The 22,871-nt window shown below is 33.3% G+C and overlaps 1 protein-coding gene across 11 annotated transcripts; it reads left to right on the forward strand.

The window, feature by feature from the left end:
* The first annotated feature begins 8,169 nt into the window (after window positions 1–8,169).
* Window positions 8,170–18,929, forward strand: LOC142161646 (serine/arginine-rich splicing factor SR30-like). 11 transcript variants are annotated; one of them, XR_012701021.1, is made up of 16 exons: window positions 8,170–8,308; window positions 9,130–9,218; window positions 9,321–9,386; window positions 9,486–9,560; window positions 9,932–10,043; window positions 10,130–10,176; window positions 10,289–10,346; window positions 15,079–15,128; window positions 15,239–15,295; window positions 15,394–15,494; window positions 15,590–15,691; window positions 17,486–17,570; window positions 17,647–17,763; window positions 17,840–18,055; window positions 18,224–18,402; window positions 18,623–18,929. XR_012701021.1 is itself a non-coding variant. In XM_075233875.1 (14 exons), exons 2-14 carry the CDS (start codon window positions 9,135–9,137, stop codon window positions 18,624–18,626), a joined length of 969 nt encoding a protein of 322 aa, XP_075089976.1. In that variant the 5' UTR covers window positions 8,170–8,308; window positions 9,130–9,134; the 3' UTR covers window positions 18,627–18,929. The 11 variants fall into 11 exon arrangements, 3 of the variants coding, with proteins under 3 accessions (XP_075089976.1, XP_075089977.1, XP_075089978.1); XR_012701024.1 differs by having other exon boundaries at window positions 15,593–15,691; XR_001657770.2 differs by having other exon boundaries at window positions 17,647–18,055.
* The last annotated feature ends 3,942 nt before the right edge of the window (window positions 18,930–22,871 follow it).

Genomic DNA, 22,871 nt, shown 5'->3' on the forward strand with positions numbered 1-22,871 from the left:
TCTAACACACTTCTAAATCCATAATCACCATACAAAGCTATTTGAATTATCAAAACTCTATTCCGGAGTCGTTTACATATAAGTCAACATTCGATCAACTATTTCAACTTAAGCTTAAATCTTGGAACGAAGTGTCCCAATTCATTCCTAAACTTCCCCGACAAACCACATAATCACAAATAAGCATAAAATATTTAGTAAATTGGGGGAACGAGGTTGTAATACTTAAAGCGACCGGTTGAGTTGCTACAGTAAGCCCCCCTCCCCCCCCTCCTTGGTTGATGCCATTGTACCCTTATTACATGAGTTTGTTTCTTTTCATTGGCATCCTCATACAAGTGTATGAACTCTACTGTTCTAGCTATAGCATTATTATAGTGGGCATGCTCTCTCTTGTTATTGAAACAATTACTATTCCTGGTGAGCCAGATTTTCCATCGACAGAAAGGAAGCAAATGTCCCCATTTTAGGAGAGTGCTAAATCTCTGTTGGTTTACCCTGCTAAGGGTATAACCCCAATGATCCTGGCTAGTTAAAATATTAGGAATGCTACAGTTGGTTTGACTCTATTGTGGGAGTTTATCCCGACATTGTTAGCATTATCAATTTGGTAATGTTGTTAGGGAAACCAGATGACACTGGTGTTCACTAATGATAGATCATTCCAATCTATCAAAAACTTTTTCTAGATCAATTTTGAGGATCATGTTGGCATTTTCCCTCTCATTTTATTAAAATGGTTGATGTATTTCTGCACAATGATGGCATTGTCACTAGCCATTTTTGCTCGACAGACAGCTAGCTTGCCTATAATAGAGGGGAAAACAAGCTTGATTCTGCTGACAATAATTTTGGTAATCAACTTGTACATTGTATTACAAAGGCCTATTGGTATGGAGTTCTTTAGGATTGTGGCATTTGCACCTTTAGGGATCAGGCACATGTAGGTTGTGTTGACTGCATTATTCATTTCAAGAGTACGAAAAAACTGATTACAATAGTTGATGAGCTTACCTTCTAGGACATTCCAGTATTTTTGGTAGAACAGTGGGTGTATGCCATCAGGGCCAGGAGCTTTTGTAGGTTTGAAGGAGAACATGGCATTCTTGATTCCACTAGTCCTTGAGGGGGCTTTCAAGTTAGCCTGCTCCCTAAGGTAAAGAGTGTGTGTGTTATGAGTTGTGCTCTGCCAACCTGTGGGTGATGAATGGTGGTTAGTGGTGTAGAGGGATGAATAGAACTGGTATATGGCATCATTAATTTCCTTTTGGTCCTCAATCCAGTTACATGTCTCATCCTATAGGCCCAGGATCATGTTTCTTCTTCTCTTGATACGGGCGGATGTATGAAAGAATCTAGTATTAGCATCACCTTCCATAAGACAATTGATTCTGGATTTGGTTTTCAAGAATTCCTCCTCACGTATCAGAATAGATGAGTATTCTTCTAGGAGCTGGCCCTCTAGGTTTTGGAGAAAGGGGCTAAAATGGTAGGCTCTAGATTTTTTGATGCCTCCTGGCCTAGCCAAAATATGCTTCTTTTTGTGGAAGATATTTCCAAAAACTACTCTATTCCAAGTATTGACAACAATAAGGGATTAGTCTCCCCTATCACCAACCTGTACCTTCTTCCAATGCACCATTTAAGGCCAAAAAATATGGCCTTTGCTTCTGTCCAGTTGCTGGTTCCAGCACCCAAGGGAATGGAGCAATCCACAATAAGAGCACCAAAACTATCTCTAACAACACCACCATTTTCACAAATACCATCTTTACAACTACTATTACTATTAAGCTTGACAAAAAACGGTGGTGTCTTGATCCACCTAACCAAAGCCACATATTTCTAAGTCATTGAAGCATCACACATATGATAGTGACTTGAGATTGGAACTTAGAGGTCCCCTCCTGAAGGCTACAACTACTCTCGTAAGTCTGTTGAACAATATTGGTGAGAGAGGGATGGCTACACGCCTACACCACATGGGTTCAAACCTAAATAGTTTTGTTGAGGTATTGTGCCATATTCCAATGTTATGGACCATTTATATATGATGTCAATTACAAACTTATTTTGGACCCATTAATATAAAAGAAAGATTAGAAAATATCGTTAACTCTTACTAAATTAATGTTAAAGCATACACGATTTGAAGCCAATTAAAGCTTGAGTCTTCTAATACGTCATCTTACTGCAAAAAGTTTAGATGTTTCACAACATAATTAATAAAGTCAAGTTTTCAATCTAAAAAAATCCTAAATCTTAACGAAGAAGGAAAGAAAGATATATAAGATATTTAAATTATTCATAAAAATATATATTTTTATATATAATTATAAATATTGTGTTATAATATGTCGATTTGATTCGGGTATTCCTTTGATTTTTTAATAACATCAAACTACATCAACTATTATCTTTTTTAAATATAAAACCAAACAAAATCAAACCCCAAAAAATATTAACTTATGTGATCAGTTTGATTCAATTTCGGATTTGGATAGTTTTTTTACTGAACCATAAACACCCATAATTACCATTACAAAATTATATTATGTGCGGTAATAGTAAATTGAATAGATATGGATTAGAAGAAAAGTGTATTAAATGAAAACTATTTTTGTTAAAATTATTTTATCTTAGGAGGTCAGATTCAAAATTATTCTTATTCGTGTTAGATTTCAAGTGATAATTTCTCATCGAATTATAAGAACATAGAATAATGCATTAACGATACTCGTGAGTTGTGAGTCGAAAGATTCACAAAAGATAAAGCAAGTAATATTTATGACCAACTTTGAAAGTTAATGCATTAACAGAATATTTTCAAATATTTAAATAGCTAATAAGCTATATCTATATGTATATCTATCCTATATTAAAAGTACGAAAATCTTTAGCGAAATATCGTTAGTTTTTTTTACCCTTAAAAAATAGAATTCACTGCCACGCCCCCAAACTGAAGTGAGACGTGATTGACACTCAACTCTTACCACTCGTTGAGTGAACCCTGTACTATTTTTATCAAACTTCAAGTTCAATAGCAAAGAAACTAACATGCTTAAATATTAATTCTAATCAAATTGCAGTTCTTAAGCTGACTGATAAAATATAATAAATAAAGGATAAATCCCAAAATATTTTAATACTGACCCACTAACAAGTCACGAGCCTCTAGAATCTAAAAAACAAAATTTCAAATACATAGCTGACGGGGGCATCCCCCAAAAATAAAATAAACGTAAAAAAAAGTTATAAATAATAGTCTGAAAAGGGCCCGCTACCGCTGGGATGAATCAACGGAGTCTGTAAATTGAATCTAGAATATCTCCTCTAGCTACATGCCTCGTTACCTGCGTCTTCAATACCTGCCACACGACGTAGCAGGCCCAAACGGGCAAAGTACCACCAAAGTATACCAGTAAGTCTCATAGGCTATCTCCTAAAAAGGCGGAGCGAGAGCTTCTGAAAAATATAAGAAAGAAAAGGGATATACGAAAAATCATATAAATCATATAAAATTTTACAACCAAGTAATAATCTGGAAACTGAAACTGTAAGCTAAATTGTAAGCTAAAACTGAAACTTAACGTAGAAATTGAGCCCATAACTGATATCTGAACTAGTGATTGAGCCCATATATATATATATATATATATATATATATATATATATATATATATTAAGATATAACTTTGCAAAGTTAATTGTTACGCATAATGGCCATGCGTACGTGAGCATTTGGGAACACGTACGGGGGGAGTGTCGGCCTATCTCTCCAATGAACAGTTGGCACCTGCGAGCGTAGGGTATGTAACCTTAACATCATGGCACTCGCGGTGGGGGAGGTTGGCCGCTTCTCCTTACTGAATGTGAATATCACAATTAAAGGCACATAACAATTGGTAATACACATAAGCATGTATTCATGTCACATATAATGTCGTACTGAATAAGAATAAGTGAACTGAGCATTGGATCACGAGAAGACATGACTTAGCTTTAGCTAACATATGGAGCACAATGGTTATAGTGGAATTCCCTATTAGGAAAGAAAACCTTAACTCACCTTAAAACTTTAGGTGCAATTCGTCTCTTCAAGTTTTTCGAGTATTCAACAACGCAAAATCTGCAATAATGGGCTTAACCATGTCAATTCATAAGTTATTAAGTCTTACTTGTTGTTACTTAGCTATAAATCTAGAAACTCTCACCTCATTGGTTCAAGTAAAGTTTTCAACTAGATATTTTCATTCTTCCAGAAAGGTATAGAGATGATGAGGCCATGAATTCAAGTAAACTGATTTTACAAAAAGATAAAGTGACCTCATTATAAATCCTTGGTTCTAGGCCCCTAACATCAATTATGCATTCTACAATTAAATAATAGATATGGAAGAATCTCTTATTTAACTTTGGCACTAACTAAAAGATAATTTTTTATCATATGGGCATTAAAAAAAAAATTATCCGCTATGACTAGAAAATATGAACCTCAAAAGCTCTATCAATTTGTTTCAATGAATACTTAAACTTACGCATAAAAATAATTTCATGGAATGAGAACTTAAGGGTTTTGACTAAATTTTCACCTAGCGATAATAACCTTAGGAAATTTGGAAGAATTGAATACATGGGGTTCGAGAATGGCAAAATGCAAAATCTTGAATTTTTTTATGGCTTTCTACGTTTTCTGTGTTGCTTAACTCCTAAAGCAAATAAATTGCTTTGGTTTTCTTGCTAAAACCTCATTTTTCCCTCTTTACTTTTTCAGACAAAGACTTTTACCAATCCTTCTCACGAAAAAAAACTTTTACCCCTCTAATTCTGTTAGGCTTCGGTCCCACTAAGTCTCTTTTTCTTTTTCATTATTGTAGTTGCTACTTGTTATTATTAAGTCATATATATATATATATATATATTTAAAAGCTAGCAAAATGGGGCATTACATTCACATTGGACAACATTGTCATTTAATTATTCTCCTAATATATAAAAAAAAATTAAAAAATCACTTATTAAATTACTGAAGTCTAATATAAAGAGCTTTATTTCCTTATAGGTAACTTTAATTTGCCGAACGAATTGTAATGAAATTGTTGCTTCTACCCAAGTTTGTTGTTTTCCTTTTTCTTACTTTGTTATGGTTAATTTATTCATTTTAAGCTAACTTAATTAGATTATCAATAAATTCATTAGTTAAAACTTAATAAATTTGTAACAAATAAATATATATAAAACTTACCACATACTAATTATCCGTTAGTTTTATGCCATTTAAGCAGTTAAATTTGAGTATCATATTCCTATTCGTACACAAATTAATAATCATACTTAAGTTAGAAAAGCACATTTAAAAAGATTTAATATATTGGTGATCGTGATATGGATTTAAGTTGTATAATATTCATTTTTTTATAATATCAATGAATTGTAATCCATAATAGTTGTCAAGTACTATTTTAAATATAATTACTCTATTTATAACGAGATTATCTGTAATTGTCTAATATATTATATGATTGTGTAAATACTTTTAAAACCAATATGTATAACTTAAACTCAATATGATAGTGATACAAAGGACACAGTGATATCTGTTGATAGCACAAGTTTTTATTAAAATGTATGATAAAGTATTATCTTTATATTTTATTAAATCAAACTTAATATGAATTGATCTATATTCAAGGAGAATATTAAGATAGAAAAACTAACCGTGAGCACTTAATTTTTGACCATACTTGAATTTTCTGCACTCATCTCCCCAATACCTAACTTCCCACTTCCCCCACTCTTACTCTTTACAACTCACACTCCCACTCTCTCTTACACATACAACAAAAAGTCAAAAAGGGAGGAGGAAAGAGGGGGACAACGAGGGAAAAAGGGCGTGAAAAGAGGAGGAAGGAATCATCTTGCGCCCTCAAAAATCAGTCTTTAAAGCTCGTGAAAAGCTGGCCACTTTCGATCAAAAATTTCAGCCAAGAAAAGCTCAAAAAACGGGCAGCAATTTTCGGCCATTAATAGAGCCAAAAAACGCAGCAACTGCTGCTTATCTTTTCCTGGAAAAAACGACCTCCTTCAGCCCGAAAATCAGTTGAGAGCTCAGTTAAGGATCAACTATTTTTCACCTCAAAACAACCCTGAATCAACGAAAAACAAGCTCGAATCCACCCCCAAAATTAGCCAAAAACCTGCTGAAATCATCTAAAAACAATGTAGCAAATTCAGCTCCAAAACCACTTCAAAACACCACCCAAAATCAGTTGAAAATCCACAGCAAAACAACTCGTAAACCAGCCTTAAAAACTAGCAAGATTCCGATTTTGTTTCCTCATTTTGGTCGAGTTATAAAAGGTATAAAAGGTTGAAACTTGAGGTCGCGTTCGAGTTTTGGTGCTGTCGGTTTACTGTTCGAGCTCCGATAGCGATTTCGACCTCTTAGCATTTTCGGAATAACCATTTGCTCGCTTTGTAAACCAAGCTGGAAAGTCTATTAATTGAATTGAAGTTATGGCTATTGAAGGTCCATCTCTATCTTATTTCTTTGCTTTCACTGCTTTTGGATCTTACGATAGTAGTGCTGGTTTATTATTGGAATGCCAGGTGTCTTTATCATGTGTTTGATCTCATTTCAAACTTCTTTTCTTATTTAGTGACTGAACTTGCTTTGCTTATCTGTTTTATTCATGTGCGAGCCATGTCTAAATATGTGTATATAGGATAGGTTTTTGAAGTATTAGTTAGCAAACATAACTTCTTAAATTGCTATTTTTTAAACACCGTTTAGCTTGACTTATGTTTGAGAATTTGTAATTGCTTGGTTGAGATTACGATATATTGAAAGGCTTCGTTGGGTAGAGAAGTTTGGATTTTAGAATATTATAATGTAAAGAGTATTTTGGGTTTTGGTTATTAGGAGGAAAAGTGATTTAGGCCATTAAATACCACTGAGCCTATTGCCTTTCGGTCATCACGTCTATGAGAGTAGTTAAAAGTTAACCCCCCCCCCCCCAAAGTAACTCAACTAAATAGAATGGTTGTAAATATTTCTAAATTTAGATAATTTATCAATACTCCAAATAGCTAAAACCATACACTTGTTCCAAAGATAATTTTATATCCATAACTCCTTGACCTTATAATAATCTCAAATTAGTTTAGGATGAACATCTTTGAACATTCGTAGCTTACTCTAGGCGCAGTTAATAATAAATATTCGCGACTATGAGTACGGTTCCCGTGGCATAGTTATGATACGTAAATCCCGATTCAAGTGCGCGTTCACACGACTTGACCACAACTTTAAAATAATTAAAATAAATATGTTGCGAATCACGGGTACATTTCACGTGGCGTGATTTGCGATGTGTACAAAATAACAAGTGCGCGACACCGCGACTTGCTTAAATAAATTTCATAATTATTTTAAAATAATTAAAAGCGGATAGATAAAACATAGAAATCCAATAAAATACAGTTTATCCAAAAATAATATAAGCCAAATATAGTCAATAAAGCAACCGTGCTAGAACCACGAGACTCGGGGAATGCCTTACAGCTTCTCCCCGGTCAATAGAATTCCTTATCCGGACTTTATTTTCGCACACCAATAATAATAGAGTCAAACCTTCCTTTGACTAGGGATTCAAATAAAAGGTGACTTGGATCACCCAAAAACTCAATTCCAAGTGGCGACTCTGTAAATAAAATAATTAATATTTAAGTTTGTCACTTTAATCGGAAAATCTCTTTAATTCCCTATAATCCATAACACACATATCTTGGAGGAAAAAAGAGGTGTGACACTAACATATTTGTTTTATTTCACTTTAAACATCTCTTTTAATCCTTCTTGTTATTTTAAATTGCGATGGTAAATAAGTTTCTCGGATAGTAAATATTTATTTTAGACTAATATAATTCTAGAGCAAGCTTCTTCTATAATATTCAAAAGAAACTTTAAATTCATTCCAATACTTCAAAACAAACTTTAAATTTATTCCATCTTAAATTTTCAAGGATGATGTATTTTTGTTGAAATTGAAAAGAAAGCATAATAACTTGTTGAAATTGAAAAGGAAGCATAAAATTTTTCATTTAGTAAAGAGTAAATTTTGTCGGAAAACATAATTTTCACAATTTGTGATGTAACTAAAGAAAAATATTAAAGACGTAGACAGCAGGTTTGAGAACAAGATATTTATAGCAGCATCCTCAACCCTTTAATCTTTAAAACCCTAACCTTCCCAAAATTTTCTCCTTTCTCAGCTTTCTGTTTTCATCCGTCATCAAATCTTCTGAGGTACGATTCTCCAGTCTCCATTCATGGTCGTTCCCTTTATAAAGATCTATTTTCAATTTTTATTTCTTACATTTTTGTCCGGTAAAATTTGTTTTTCAATTGAGTTAAAACTTCCGTCAGAGATAGATCCAGCATAGAAGTAGTCTATACACTAGCAAAATAATTTATCAAAGTATATAATGTACAAAATCTATGGATGTATATATGTAACTGTGCAGCCATGTATGTATGTAACTGTGCACCCATGTATGTATGTATGTATGTATGTATGTATGTGTTATATATGCGGTGGTGGAGCCAGTAATTTCAATAAGGAATGTCAAAATATAAAAAATAGAGATACAAGAAGCTAAAGCTAAGGAGATTCAATATATAGTATATATATACCTAATAATAAAATTGACCTAGCTACACAATGTAATTTTTCGGCAAAAGGGCTAAACCTAAGGTGGTTCCACCATTGTATGCGTGTATGTCTGTATGTATGCAGGGGTGGAGCCAGGGAGTGAAAGGGGGTTCAATTGAATTCCCTTTGTCCTAAAATTATACTAGGTAACTAGGGCAAAAATGGTTTCTGTTTTTTGCTTATATATAAATTGTTGAACCCCCTTTGCATAAATAAAATTATGGTGCAGTTGTAAAAGGGGTTTCAAAAGTTGCTAGGTTACAAGTTGAATTTCCAAGTGTGACATTTTTGTATTTTTTGAATCCCCTTGTTTGAAATCATGGCTCCTTCCCTGTGTGTCTGTGACATTTTGGTTTTTATCTAAATTTTGTTTCCCAGGTGGGATTTAATTGTAAGTTCTTTTGACTTTTTATAGGAATAATGAGTCGTTCAAGTAGGACAATTTATGTTGGTAATCTTCCTGGTGATATTCGTGAGCGAGAAGTGGAGGATCTGTTCTACAAGGTACTTGTAGTACACTTTGCTTCATACTTTAGTTGGATGTCTTTTACTAATTTCCAATTATTTTGAGTCTGAAGCTTAAATGTGTGTGGTGTATAATTGTAGTATGGCCCGATAGCTCATATTGATCTGAAAGTTCCACCAAGACCCCCCGGTTATGCTTTTGTTGAGGTGAGTTTTAGGTGCACTGGCTAAAAGGAATTTCATTGGATATATACCCCTCTGGAATTTTAAGCTATTTTGACATCATTTTGTTGGAAAAATTAACAGTTTGAAGAGGCTCGCGATGCTGATGATGCTATTCGTGGGCGTGATGGCTATGATTTTGATGGGCATCGCTTGAGGGTTAGTAAAGTCTTAACAGCATATTGTGTACGCACATATCAATCAACCATATCATTGGTTTGCTTTAATAAGTATGTGTCAATTGTATTTTACTGAATCAGGGTTTCCAATTCGTATGTCTTGATTATATTTCCGATGACCTTAAGGTTTCACCTAAACCATTAGGTTTTCTTTTAAATGCTTGTCCCATATTAGTTGGAATCAGTTATATTACCCTTCCACTTTATTCAGGTCTGTTTCATCTTGCTGCTAGTCTGTCTTTTAGGCAAATTAACATATCGTACACACATATCACACTTAAATGCTCAATAGCTTTCTTTTTTAGATGCTTACTCCTTTTAAAATTGTACATATTTTTTATATTTACACAGGTTGAACTTGCACATGGTGGGCGTGGTAACTCATCTGCAAATGATCGTTATAGTGGCAATAGTAGTGGTCGTAATCACAAATTTGGAGCGCCCAAACGTACCGAGTATCGAGGCACGTTTATTGTAAATGTGCTTGCGCGGTATGCTTTATTGCATTTTTATATTTTTTGATCTTATTATTCACTTGTTTATTTTCAGTATTAGTTACCGGATTGCCCCATTCAGCATCCTGGCAGGATCTTAAGGTGAGTGATGTCTGAGTGGTAAATCATAAAGTCAAGGGAAAAAGTTATCCTCTTTTTCCAATATTTATCTTCTAGCCGCTGAATATTTGTATTCTATGTTTCTTATATATAGGATCACATGCGTCGAGCTGGGGATGTTTGTTTCTCACAAGTTTTCCGTGAGGGTGGTGGTAAGATGATAGACAACAGAAACTAGTTTTATGCTCCTATCTTTTATCTCTTGGGTTATATAAAGGTTTGTTTTATACTACACCACAAAAAGCTTGTCTACATCAGGAACCTATATTTTGATAAACGAAGAGTTAAGTCTCTGAAGCTACCCTTTCACTTTTTCTTTTAAGTTTTCTTCTTCTGAGAAGGGGTGGGAGAAGAAGGATTTGTAATCTGTTGTTTTGAAAATAGCAATTTATTTGCTGAACAACTTGAATCTCAACTGTTTTGGTTGTTGTAGAACTTCTGGTCTTGGTTTAGCTGATCATCCTCTGTAGTGAAGTAGAAGCGCTTTCTTAAAGTAGAAGCCTTTCTTAAAACCTTGTGTAGAATGTAGCTGTAGGTTAATCATTGGGTCTTCAAGTGTCTTTTTCCCCATTATAGCATCTAATATTGTCTTTTTAGACTGGATCAAAACCAAATTGTGTTCTATGGCCTGAGAGAATAGCTGCTGATAGCAACACATGAGTAGTAGAATCTTTTGGGTTTATTGAGCGTACATAATTGCTGAATGCTGCAGTAACTTGGATTAAGTATAGATTTAGTGATTTGTGGCTTAGTTTGTACTATGAAGTTTAGCCTGCTTGCCTTGGAAAAAGTGATATCATCCCTCAGTTTGGATGGGATTATGGGTGAGATTTCTATCCTGGCCAGGGTTGATATATTAGATTCAGTCAGCTACATCATATAATCGGGTATCTGGCTTAGGGTTGGTTTAAAATATTTGGTCCTACAATACCTGGCTGAAGTTTATAGTTGTACATGGTCATTCAAAACATAACTACATCCACTCAAGACAAACAATTATAAAAGTTTCTTTTGGTGACATACTATTATAATAACACAAGAAAGAATAACAGAAAGTTAAAAGAATATTACTGCAGGAAAAAGTAAATGAAAAGCTAAAAAAAGATACAGAAAAGATTGGAGGAAGAAGGCATAAAGTATAATAAATAGCAGGCAAAACGACAGCAGAAAAAGGGAGAAAGGAGGAAAATTTAAAAGAAATGTTCCTTGGTGGGGTTGAGGACATGCAATATGATTCACCCCAGGTGGTCTGGCGGAGGAGATTAGTCGTTTTGGGGGTATCATTGGATAGGTATGTGGGAGCTCCGGTCGACTGAAAGGAGAAGATAGAAGGAAAAAGGAGAGCTTATTTTTTTCCCATTTTCGTGTTGAAGGACATTTTGTGCTTACCTTTGCATTCGCCTCCTTTATGCTTTGAATAAATGTTGGTACCTATCTTGAAGTGGTGCCTGGACTGTTTCTCCCTTGGTGATAAGATTGTCATCCAAAACCAGATAGTACTGCTATCTAATTTATTGCTTGCCACCAATCTTGAATAAGCATGATAAATGTTATAAAGAGGCTAATCCAATTCAGTAAGTGACCCCTGAGATCTTTCACATTTAACTAGATAAGCAATTTATCTTCTCTTTTGCGATGTTTGTTTTTTGTTTATTTCTTTGTTTGATTGGGCTGAGCTTTTAGAATCTTTTGAATGAAGTGTTGTTAGTCATGTAATATAACCTGCTGTTCAATAAGGGGTTTACATTTTCATTGGAAGTATGATTAATTAGAGGGCGAAGTAAGATTTAGTTCATACATGTAATGCGAGTTTTTAGCCAAAATTGTCCCTTATCTATGGGAGCAGGTTTGTATTTGACCTCTAAATATACCCTTGAGCATTTTTAATTCCTTAAGTTTGCTAAAGTAGTACCTTTGGTGTAACTAACTGAATGGGGATAGAACTAAGGTGACACTATTTAAACACCAAAATCCAGCTGTAAAAAACTAAACCCAACACTTTCCCCCAATTCCTCAATCACAATTCATGAACTCTAGCTCTATGAAAAAAAGTTGCGATTAAGGAGAAAGGCAATAACTAAACTCACTCTATTTTTGAAGTTGTCGTATCTGATTTGTTCTAAAGTCTCACATTTTGCTATGTAATTTGATGGTTAATGAATTCTAGCAAATAACAAAAAAAGTTGTTTTGTCGAATTAATTAATGTATCATTATTAAAGAGGATCCTAATGTAGTAGAATGGTTACTAAGAATTCGCCTAAACTAATTGGGATTGATGCATAATTATTGTATTAATAAGAGCTAGCCTCTGGCAGTTACTAGCAGCCTATCATAATTAAGTATTTCTTATTGGTAATATGTGAAATGGATATCCTTTCTGAAAGATTTCAATCTTTACTGTATCGGCCATAAATTCCAAAGGTTAATGGAGGATGGACATATATAAAAAAGAATAAAGAAAGCAAAACCTTGTTTCTGTTTTTTCACGTTGTTGGTAATGTATATAAAAGTGGAAAAGCTTTCTATGAATCATTTAACATCTATTATTGATTCTTCCATAGTGCAGACTGCAGACGAGCACTTCCGATCAAAAGATTTCCAGATCAGTGCTGAGATATTTGAAAGAGCTATGCTTTATATCCCTTATGACATAGAGAGCAGAAATCTCAGAGCAAAGGGATTTAGAAGCATATGTGCCTCTCACGTCTTTTCTTCATTGGTGATTAAGGAATTGGAGGAAAGCGTTAGGTTTAGGTTTTTACCGCTAGGTTTTGGTGTTTTAACAGTGTCATCGTTAGTTTTAACCCTGTTCCGTTATTTAGACCAAAAGTGCTCCACTTTAGCTAAAAAGATGCTGCAGGGTATATTTAAAGGAGAAAAACAGAGCTACTCCTACATATAAGGAACAATTTTAGCTAAAAAGTCTATGCAATGCTATCATTTCCAACATTTCGTTGGGAAAATAGCCTTGGTAGGTCTTTTTGATGAGTTTGAACAATTTACCAGGAGCTAGCTTTGTCTTAGGTATTTAAGAATTCTTTTTCTAGACATAAAATTGTCTTCATTTGGCTTTTTTACTAGGTAAGTAATTTTATCGATGTTTGGGTATATAAGCAGTACACCACAGAGTAGAGAAACCTACATCAAAACATGGTTCTCTATAAGTCACCCAATACAAGCCGGTACCTCATGGATGCACTCAAAAGAAACTACCCTCACTTGTCGTAAATACATCTAATGGTTGAAGTCAATGTGTTGTTGTTGGGAGAATGATATTTTCTTATTTTTAAATTGTGTTATTAGTTTCTCAAAAATGAATATGTTCTGTAGTGATTCTTTTCTTTCTTAACTATTTCAATTACACTTGTGTTATATTGCATTACTGGGGAAAATGATAATAAAGACCCTTAAACTATCTATGGAAACCCGATGAGGCACTTATATTATTCTTAATTGCAAGTTTGTAACAAGCCCCCTTTTTTTTCTAATATTTTCTTACAACTATGCAAAAGATTCTATAAAGTCCATAAGAGGATTAAAATCATCTATATCATGCACTTTACACCAAAAACCGAAATTTCATAAACATCTTTTTATGTCGTATATGCCTCTATTGTAACTTCAAAGCATCTCTGAAGCACCTTTAAAAGAGACCATGGACTAACTCAATTCAAAGGTTAGCTCATTAAGTAACGATTGTCCAAGACCATATAAGCCATAAGGAGACAACAACTCATTTTCTGGACCACTTTGGAACACTTAACATCCCCACTGCCCAAGACGGGACAGCTGGTGTGTGGATAGTATAACATGGGATTCAGCATTGGATAATCCAAGAATAGGGATGTGTGTGTCTCTGATACCATGTTTAGAAAATGGGCGTCGGGTTTAACTCAACTCCAAAAGTTACCTCATGAGGTGAGGCTTGTCGAAGACCATGCAAGGAGTTAAACCATCCATTCCTTCAACCAATGTGGGACACTTAACACTTTGCAAACTGTCTGCACAAAGGAGTTGTTCTCCAGAGTGATTTCCCTTCCTCAGTTACCTTCCTTTGTTGCCAGCTGATTGTCTCCTTCAATGGAACAGGCACTACCCATACCCATTGTACTCCAAAAAGATTCAAGAATGAAGTTCATATCTGCCACATATGATAGCAATGTAGGAATAAGTGTCTTCCAGTTCTATAACTGTTTTGACTGATAAAGCATCTGTTGCATCACTGTATAGTAAAAGTTACCTCAACTCCAAAAGTTACCTCATGAGGTGAGGCCTGTCGAAGACCATGCAAGGAGTTAAACCATCCATTCCTTCAACCAATGTGGGACACTTAAACACTTTGCAAACTGTCTGCACAAAGGAGTTGTTCTCCAGAGTGATTTCCCTTCCTCAGTTACCTTCCTTTATTGCCAGCTGATTGTCTCCTTCAATGGGACAGGCACTACCCATACCCATTGTACTCCAAAAAGATTCAAGAATGAAGTTCATATCTGCCACATATGATAGCAATGTAGGAATAAGTGTCTTCCAGTTCTACAACTGTTTTGACTGATAAAGCATCTGTTGCATCACTGTATAGCCTTCTGCAAGATATGTTTTGTCTGACTTAAGGGTTTGCTTCACTCTTCAGCTGAGACTTGTTGGATGGTTCAAGGTAGTGGTTTTGTGACTAAAAATGATGCAAAGGTCTAACCAAGCAGTTTAAGGGCCTGTCCAAAGTATTGTGCTTCAGATTTTTCTTATTTGTGTTTCAAATATGTGAAGCCTTATCTTTGACATAATTTTTGTGTGCTTCTACTCAATTTTCATCGTGTGAAGCATCTGGTCTCCTTAACTAGTTTATGATTGCGGATGGTGTGGTAACAATTAGTTTTGCTCTTCAGGGACCACTGGGATTGTGGATTATACTAACTACAATGACATGAAATATGCTGTAAGTTATCTCTTTTCTTATTCCGTATATTAGCCTGAATTTTGTTTCAAAGATATTTGAAATACTTTTTTGCTCAACTAACAAATGCAATTAATGTTCTTTGTATATAGATAAAAAAACTTGATGAATCTGAGTTCCGGAATGCTTTTTCTCGTTCGACGATTCGAGTATGATGGGGACATGTTTAAAATACTTCAGTTATAGCATGCTTAATGCCTTTTTTTTTTGTTTGTTATTCTATACCATAACTCTCCATCATATGTAGGTGAAGGAACATAATTCTAGAAGCCGCAGCCGCAGCCGTTCTTACTCGGGAAGAAAGAGCGGTAGTCGTAGCCGCAGTCCAAGTCGTAGCCGGAGCAGAAGGTTTGGATAACGTAGTTTGCAAATATTATATCTAGTTAACTAGTGACTTCACCTTTTAATGCTATGATGGATCTTATTGATATTCTCTTTCCTAGCAGCAAATCTCCTAAAGCTAAATCTTCAAAGCGTACAAGATCTCGTTCTCGATCAGTGTCGTCTCAGCCCCATTCTGGTTTAAAAGGACGCTCTGTGTCAAGGTAATCTTCCTTACTGGTTATATGCTAACCCATTTCTGTTGTTAGGGCTGGGTATGTAAAAGATGCATCTAGTATAACACTTATATATGTTTTTATCTGTGTCCTTGTACTTATCGATTTGAATCATTTTAATCTTCTCATTGTGAGAGGTACCTGTGAATTAGTTGTTGCATCCTAACTGGACTTCATTCATTTAGTGGGCAAGCAGCTGAGCACCTTGTTTCTCAACACCCTGAACCCTGGACTAAACTTGTATTGTTGTTGAAGTAAGATGGCCTTGAAGCAAAAGTTCTCTTGCAATGTGACTCATTTCGCGTTCACATATCTCTGCATGTAAAATTGACAAGTTCACATTGCAAAGCTCATCTAAAATATGTTCTAATTGTTCCCCCTTACTTCGTGATGCATTATTATGCTTTATTTAGTTGTATACAACAACAACAACAACCCAGTATAATCCCACAAGTGGGGTCTGGGGAGGGTAGAGAGTACGCAGATCTTACCCCTACTCACAGAGGGCTAGAGAGGCTGTTTCCGAAAGACCCTCGCCTCGAGAAGAAGAAAAATAAACAATAGACAATAGGTCAGTGACAACAATAGAAGATAAAAAATATTAACAACATCGTAAGAAATAGAAAAATAGATGTAAAAGCAATAACTATAAACAACAATACTACCATAGAAAATAGTGAGGAAACTACACAAACCACTAACAACCCACAACGAAACAACAACAGGCCAACCCCGCCCCGCCCCCGGAACAACCCTAACCTACAACCCTAATGCTCGACCTCCACCCCTTCCTATCTAGAGCCATGTCCTCGGAGATCTGAAGTCTTGCCATGTCTTGCCTGATCACCTCACCCCAATACTTCTTAGGTCGTCTTCTACCTCTCCTGGTACCTGCCAATGCTAACGTCTCACACCTCCTAACCGGGGCATCTATGATTCTCCTCCGCACGTGCCCGAACCATTTAAGCCTCGCTTCCCGCATCTTGTCGTTCATGGGAGCCACGCCCACGTTCTCCCGAATATCTACATTCCTAATCTTATCCAGCCTAGTGTGCCCGCACATCCATCTCAACATCCTCATTTCTGCCACTTGCATCTTCTGGGTATGGGAATTCTTGGCTGCCCAACACTCAGCCCCATACAACATGGCCGGTCTAACCACCGCTCTATAGAACTTGCCTTTGAGTTGTATATTATCTGCAATAGATCTGGAAAGTTATGGTGGCTTAGCGGGTGAATGGGAAGCTACCATTAGCAAATATCCTGCTCATACTGGATTTTCAAGAGGCCATGTGTTATGGTAAGGTAAAAAAACTGCGTCTGCCTTTTTGGGAGGGAGAGAGATATCTAGATGTTATCTTCATTCTGCTTAAAGGTTTGAACTTGACAGTAATGTCAAACCATTTGATAGACCAAACAAGTTAAGGAACATTATACTTCTGCTCTTTTATAAGATTCCTGTTCATCTTTTAACCAATTTGTGCACGGGATTGTTGTTTATTTTTTAACCTTGCTGTCCAGAATTTCTAACATTCATTGCAAGTTCTGCTATTAAACGTGGCCATTCAGTTAAGAATGGATGTCTTGGTACTGCTTTCCAGTTGAATCCATTAGAAAGAAAACAGTTGTGGGGTGTTAGATTTAGAAGTTGGTTGTTCCTATGCTTTTTGTTACTTTTGCATTTTGGAAATGTCGTATTGGGAAAATATACTGTGTTGTCAAGGTATATTCATTTATTGTTTCCTTTGTAAATATGAGAAGTCACATTGTTGGTTTTTCTAGATGTTGGATATATGCGAGGATCTTGGATTGCATATTAGGATCTTGAGTGGATAGGATCTTGCCTACAACATTTTTTGTTGTGGAGGTATGGTGCTTTCTAGATGGCAACTTCGGAATCTTTTTATGGTGTCTCTCTTCTAATGAGCATCATGAAATGTCAGTCGGTGCTAGATTGGGAACAAGAAGATCATGGATTTTGATGGTCAAGCTGGATTGGCATACCAACTTCAATTTGAATTTGGGATCACCATCTGCCAAGCTAATAAAGACACTAATTGGTTCTTTCGCTTCCTGTTAATTGGTCTTTCAAACAGCACAAACTTAAATTATTGACTAGAACTCTTCCTTAACTAGGTAACTTGCATGGGTTCATACATGTCATTGTTTTCTCTTTGGGATGGTGAAATGATTACGGGTTTCTGCATATCTACTTTGCTTATGGTCACTCTGACGTGGAAGTGGATCAAGGCAGTTGGATGAAAGTTGTTAAGCGGAAGGTTGGATATTAAATTGAGTTGTTTGTGGACATTTTGCAGATCTCCATCAAGATCCAGATCTCCAGTACCATCTGTAAGTTAAATCTCTCTTCTAAAATAACATGGAGACCTGGAAATATTGAATCTGGCAGACGAACCATTTTGTCTACTATGTAGTATTAAGTTATTTGATTACATTTCTCTCTTTTTACTTGGAATCCTCTGTTTGTTGGCATTTTATATTTGACTCGATTGGCCACAGCGTCCAAAACATGCGAGTAAAAGCCCAACCCCCCACAATTCCAGGAAAAGCCGGAGTGTGAGTAAAAGCCCAAAACCACGCAATTCCAGGAGAAGCCAGAGCATGAGTAAAAGCCCAAAACCACGCAGTTCCAGGAGAAGCCAGAGCCGCAGCCGCAGCCGCAGTGGGAGTTTGTCAAGGTTCTCTTTCCTCATGTGTCTGTTTTTTGTAGATCATATCAATTGCTGGTCATTTTTCAATTGGTTAGAAAAATGGCTTCGTGGACAGTCATTGGGTCGCTTGATGCATAACCACTATAACTGTTTGTTGACTCTTTCTTTTCATATCGAAGTCATCTCCTGTCGGCTTGTCTTTGTAACCACCATAAAATCTTGTTGAATTTGGATTACAATTTTACAGGTAAGTTTGCATTGTGGAATAAACTGATCTCCAGTTGCTGTGATTGAGAGTGCTGTTGTGCCTGAAAAGATCAGCATGAGGTGTTGGGGGTCATTTTTTCCTGCAAAGAGGTCACATGAAATGGCTTCTGAATATCTTGGTCCATGAGAAACTAGAACTAAATTGTAAACTTTTGCTTCTGACCTGGGAAGATTGCAGTATTTTAGTATTTAAAAACCTTTGCAGCATGTATGATTGGTAAGAATCGAAAATTATGTCTTGGAATTTTTGCAGATTTTATGTAATGACATTGTTATTTAGCACTTTATGACTTTTTGGCAAGATTTGTTTCTGTTGGCTGGTGGCATTGGCTCTTCTGTCAAAGATTTCGGAGCTCGTTACTATGAACTTGATTCTGCAACAATATATTTCTAGAAAACAGTATGTAGTATTTTTAAAATGATGTTCCAATGCATGAAAGCATATGTTCAAAATCAGTTGGTTCAGGAACAATAAGTGCTCTTTATAATGACACTATGTTTGCTAGGTGATGGAAATCCTCTGAGGTCAGCTGAACATGCCGACAATTGATGAAAAATGCTGAGCAAAGTCACTGGCGAGAAGAGAGACTAATCCATAACATCACCAACATAATTAAGAATAAGGTTCGAGTTGATGAACTGGACAAGTTGACAATACGGTTACAAGGACCATATGTGAATGACTTAAAAAGCCCAAAAACTTTGTGTCTGCAAATCACAGTGCAGAAACAAATACTAGTCAGTTTCTACAATTGAAAAAAGGAAAAGGAAAAGCATTGCATAGGCGACTTTAAAAGCTGTGACCTGCAGAAAGATTTTTAAGCAGGTCGCCGATGGACTACCATAAAAAAATGAAAGAAATTAGAGCTATGGTTTTTCACACGTGTCCTAAATATGATTCAGAGCTTAAACATACATAATGCATAGGATTAGGTTCTCATCTAATGAAGAATCCAATCTTTGGGATTGAAGGATGTTTATATTCTGATTTAGTATATTCTCATCTTTGGACTTTCTTTTATGCTATTTTAGGAAATGAAAATGATGTTTCGTGGACACATAAAAATATTTGTCATAAGGCTCTCTTGTTTCGTACATAACATTGTGAATTATTCCACAACAGCTACAACCTTATAAGAGCTAAATATGGATATTGAATACATAAGTTTTTTTAACTAGCAAATTTTAAATCTATTGTATTTTCTTATAATTAGTTTATATCACGTGTAATTAACCTTTTAGTTTCAGGATAAAAGTTTAACTTTTATTTTCGTTACTAAATTATCTACATGAGACATTTATTTTGTATTCTTAATATTTTAATTTGTTATCCTATTATTATTTTTCTTTATCTAGTAAAACCTTAATTTTGCGGTCCTATCCATAGTTTGAGCGTTTTTATCATAATTTTAATCTAATCTCAAGTTCAAATCATCTTTCCCTTCTATTTCTAATTTTAAATGTTTTTAAAATTTTAATTATTTCTATTACATTACCTAATATATAGTATTTTATTTTTTTTATTTTTTTTAAACTACTTATGCCATGTGGCTTTTTTCTAGGCTGCCACTTGGCTTAAGGAGAGAGCTTTTTCCTCTCCTTTTAATAATATATATATTAGGTAGCTATAGATTTTTATTTTAAAATAATTTAAAAACTCCAACTTGAAACTATTGTCCAATTCGAATGGACAGTTTTTTTTTAATTTTTGTTTTTTATTATAAAATATTTTATTTTATGAATTTATAGATAGTTAAACTATAAAATAATAACCAATAACTAATTATTAACTAGTTATGCCATGTGGCTTTTTTCTAAGCTGTCACTTGGCTTAAGGAGATTGATTTTTCCTCTCCTTTTAATAATACTAGTGTTAGAACCCGCGCGATGCGCGAAAAATTTGACAGAATATTAATCTTATAAAATTATGATCTAATATATCATATTATTTTAATAAATATTAGTTATATTTTATTATTTAATATAGTGTGCAGAAATATAACAAAATCTATACAAACTCAAAGGATACACATCATATAGTAACAAATAAATTGTTTGTTCCTTATTTATTCTTATTGTCAAATTAGCAAGTAGTTAATACTATACATTTACTAATGTGACTTTTTATTAATTTGTCAATTGGCTTAATATTTTGATACTACTTCTCTTTTAATATAACATAGATTATTTTACTATTTTATAGATATTTAAATTAAAAAATAATAATCAATAACTAATTATTAACAAAAATTATTTAAAAAAACAAAGAAATTTTAAATTGGCAGTTTTAATTTTATTTTATTTTTTAATTTTAAAATAATTTAAAAACTCTAACTTGAAACTACTCTCCAATTTGAATGGACAGTTTTTATTTTAATTTTCATTTTTTATTATAAAATATTTTATTTTATTAATTTATAGATAGTTAAATTAAAAAAATAATAACCAATAACTAATTATTAACTAAATAACTAATTATTAACTACTTATGTCATGTTGCTTTTTTCTAGGCTGCCACTAGGCTTAAGGAGATGGTTTTTTCCTCTCCTTTTAATAATACTAGTAGTCGTACCCACGCGATGCACAGTCAATATTAATTAAATTAAATTATGATCAGGCTTGTTTGAACATATTAAATCGTATTCCTTTAATAAATTTTAATTGTCATCTTATTTGTCAATATGATATAACCAATAATAAAATCTCTATTAAATTAAAGTGACTTATTTAATCATTGAATAACTTTTTGTTCTATATTTTTCTTTATTCTATTATCCAATGTTTAGTATTTTTAATTTGTTAATAGAAAATTTTATTAGCAAATTACTTTATTTAATATTTTTATCTGTTCACTTTCTTTTTCTAATATAAGAGAAGGTATATATTTTATTAATCTTGAAATATTTTTATTTTAAATTTTATTCTAAAATTCTCAATAATATTGTCTGAATTTAATGAATAAAATCTCTATTAAATTTTAGAGACTTGTAGAGTCATTAAATAATTTTTTTGTTCTATATTTTTCTTTATTATACTTATCCAATATTTAATATTTTTACATTGTTAATAGAAAGTTTTATTAGCATATTACTTTATTTAATATTATTGTCTACTGCTTTCTTTTTAAAATATAATAGAAGATATATATTTTATTACTCTTAAAATATATTTTTATTTTAAATTTTACCCTATTGTTCTCAATAATTTATCTGAATTTCAATGAATAAAATCTCTATTAAATTAAAGAGAGTTGTATAGTCATTGAATAACTTTTCTGTTATGTATTTTTCTTTATTATATTATCCAATATTTAGTATCATTGCACTATTAATAGAAGCTTTTATTAGCATATTACTTTATTTAATATTTTTGTCTACTACTTTCTTTTTATAATATAATTGAAGATATATATTTTATTACTCTTGAAATATTTTTTTATTTTATTTTTTTTTATATTTTTCTCAATAATATTATCTGAATTTTAATGAATAAAATCTCTATTAAATTAAAGAGACTTATATAGGTCTATATTTTTCTTTATTATACTTATCCAATAATTAGTATTTTTACACTGTTAATAAATTTTTTTATTAGTATATTACTTTATTTAATATTATTGTCTACTACTTTCCTTTTGTAATATAATAGAAGATATATATTTTTTTACTCTTGAAATATTTTTTTATTTTAAATTTTATCCTATTGTTCTCAATAATATTATCTCAATTTTAATGAATAAAATCTCTATTAAATTAAAGAGAGTTGTATAGTCATTGAATAACTTTTTTGTTATGTATTTGTCTTTATTATATTATCCAATATTTAGTATTATTGCACTGCTAATAGAAACTTTTATTAGCATATTACTTTATTTAATATTTTTATCTACTACTTTCTTTTGATAATATGATAGAAGATATATATTTTATTACTCTTGAAATATTTTTTTATTTTAAATTTTATCCTATTGTTCTCAATAATATTATCTGAATTTTAATGAATAAAATCTGTACTAAATTAAAGAGACTTATATAGGTATCGAATAGCTTTTTTATTTTGTATTTTTCTTTATTATATTATCCAATATTTAGTATTAGTGCATTGTTAATAGAAACTTTTATTAGCATATTACTTTATTTAAGTTTTTGTATACTGTTTTCTTTTTATAATATAATAGAAGATTATTATTTTTATATTTTATATTTTATTCTATTATTCTCAATAATATT

This window comes from Nicotiana tabacum, chromosome 17 (genome assembly GCF_000715075.1).
Source record: "Nicotiana tabacum cultivar K326 chromosome 17, ASM71507v2, whole genome shotgun sequence".
Lineage (NCBI taxonomy): Eukaryota > Viridiplantae > Streptophyta > Magnoliopsida > Solanales > Solanaceae > Nicotiana > Nicotiana tabacum.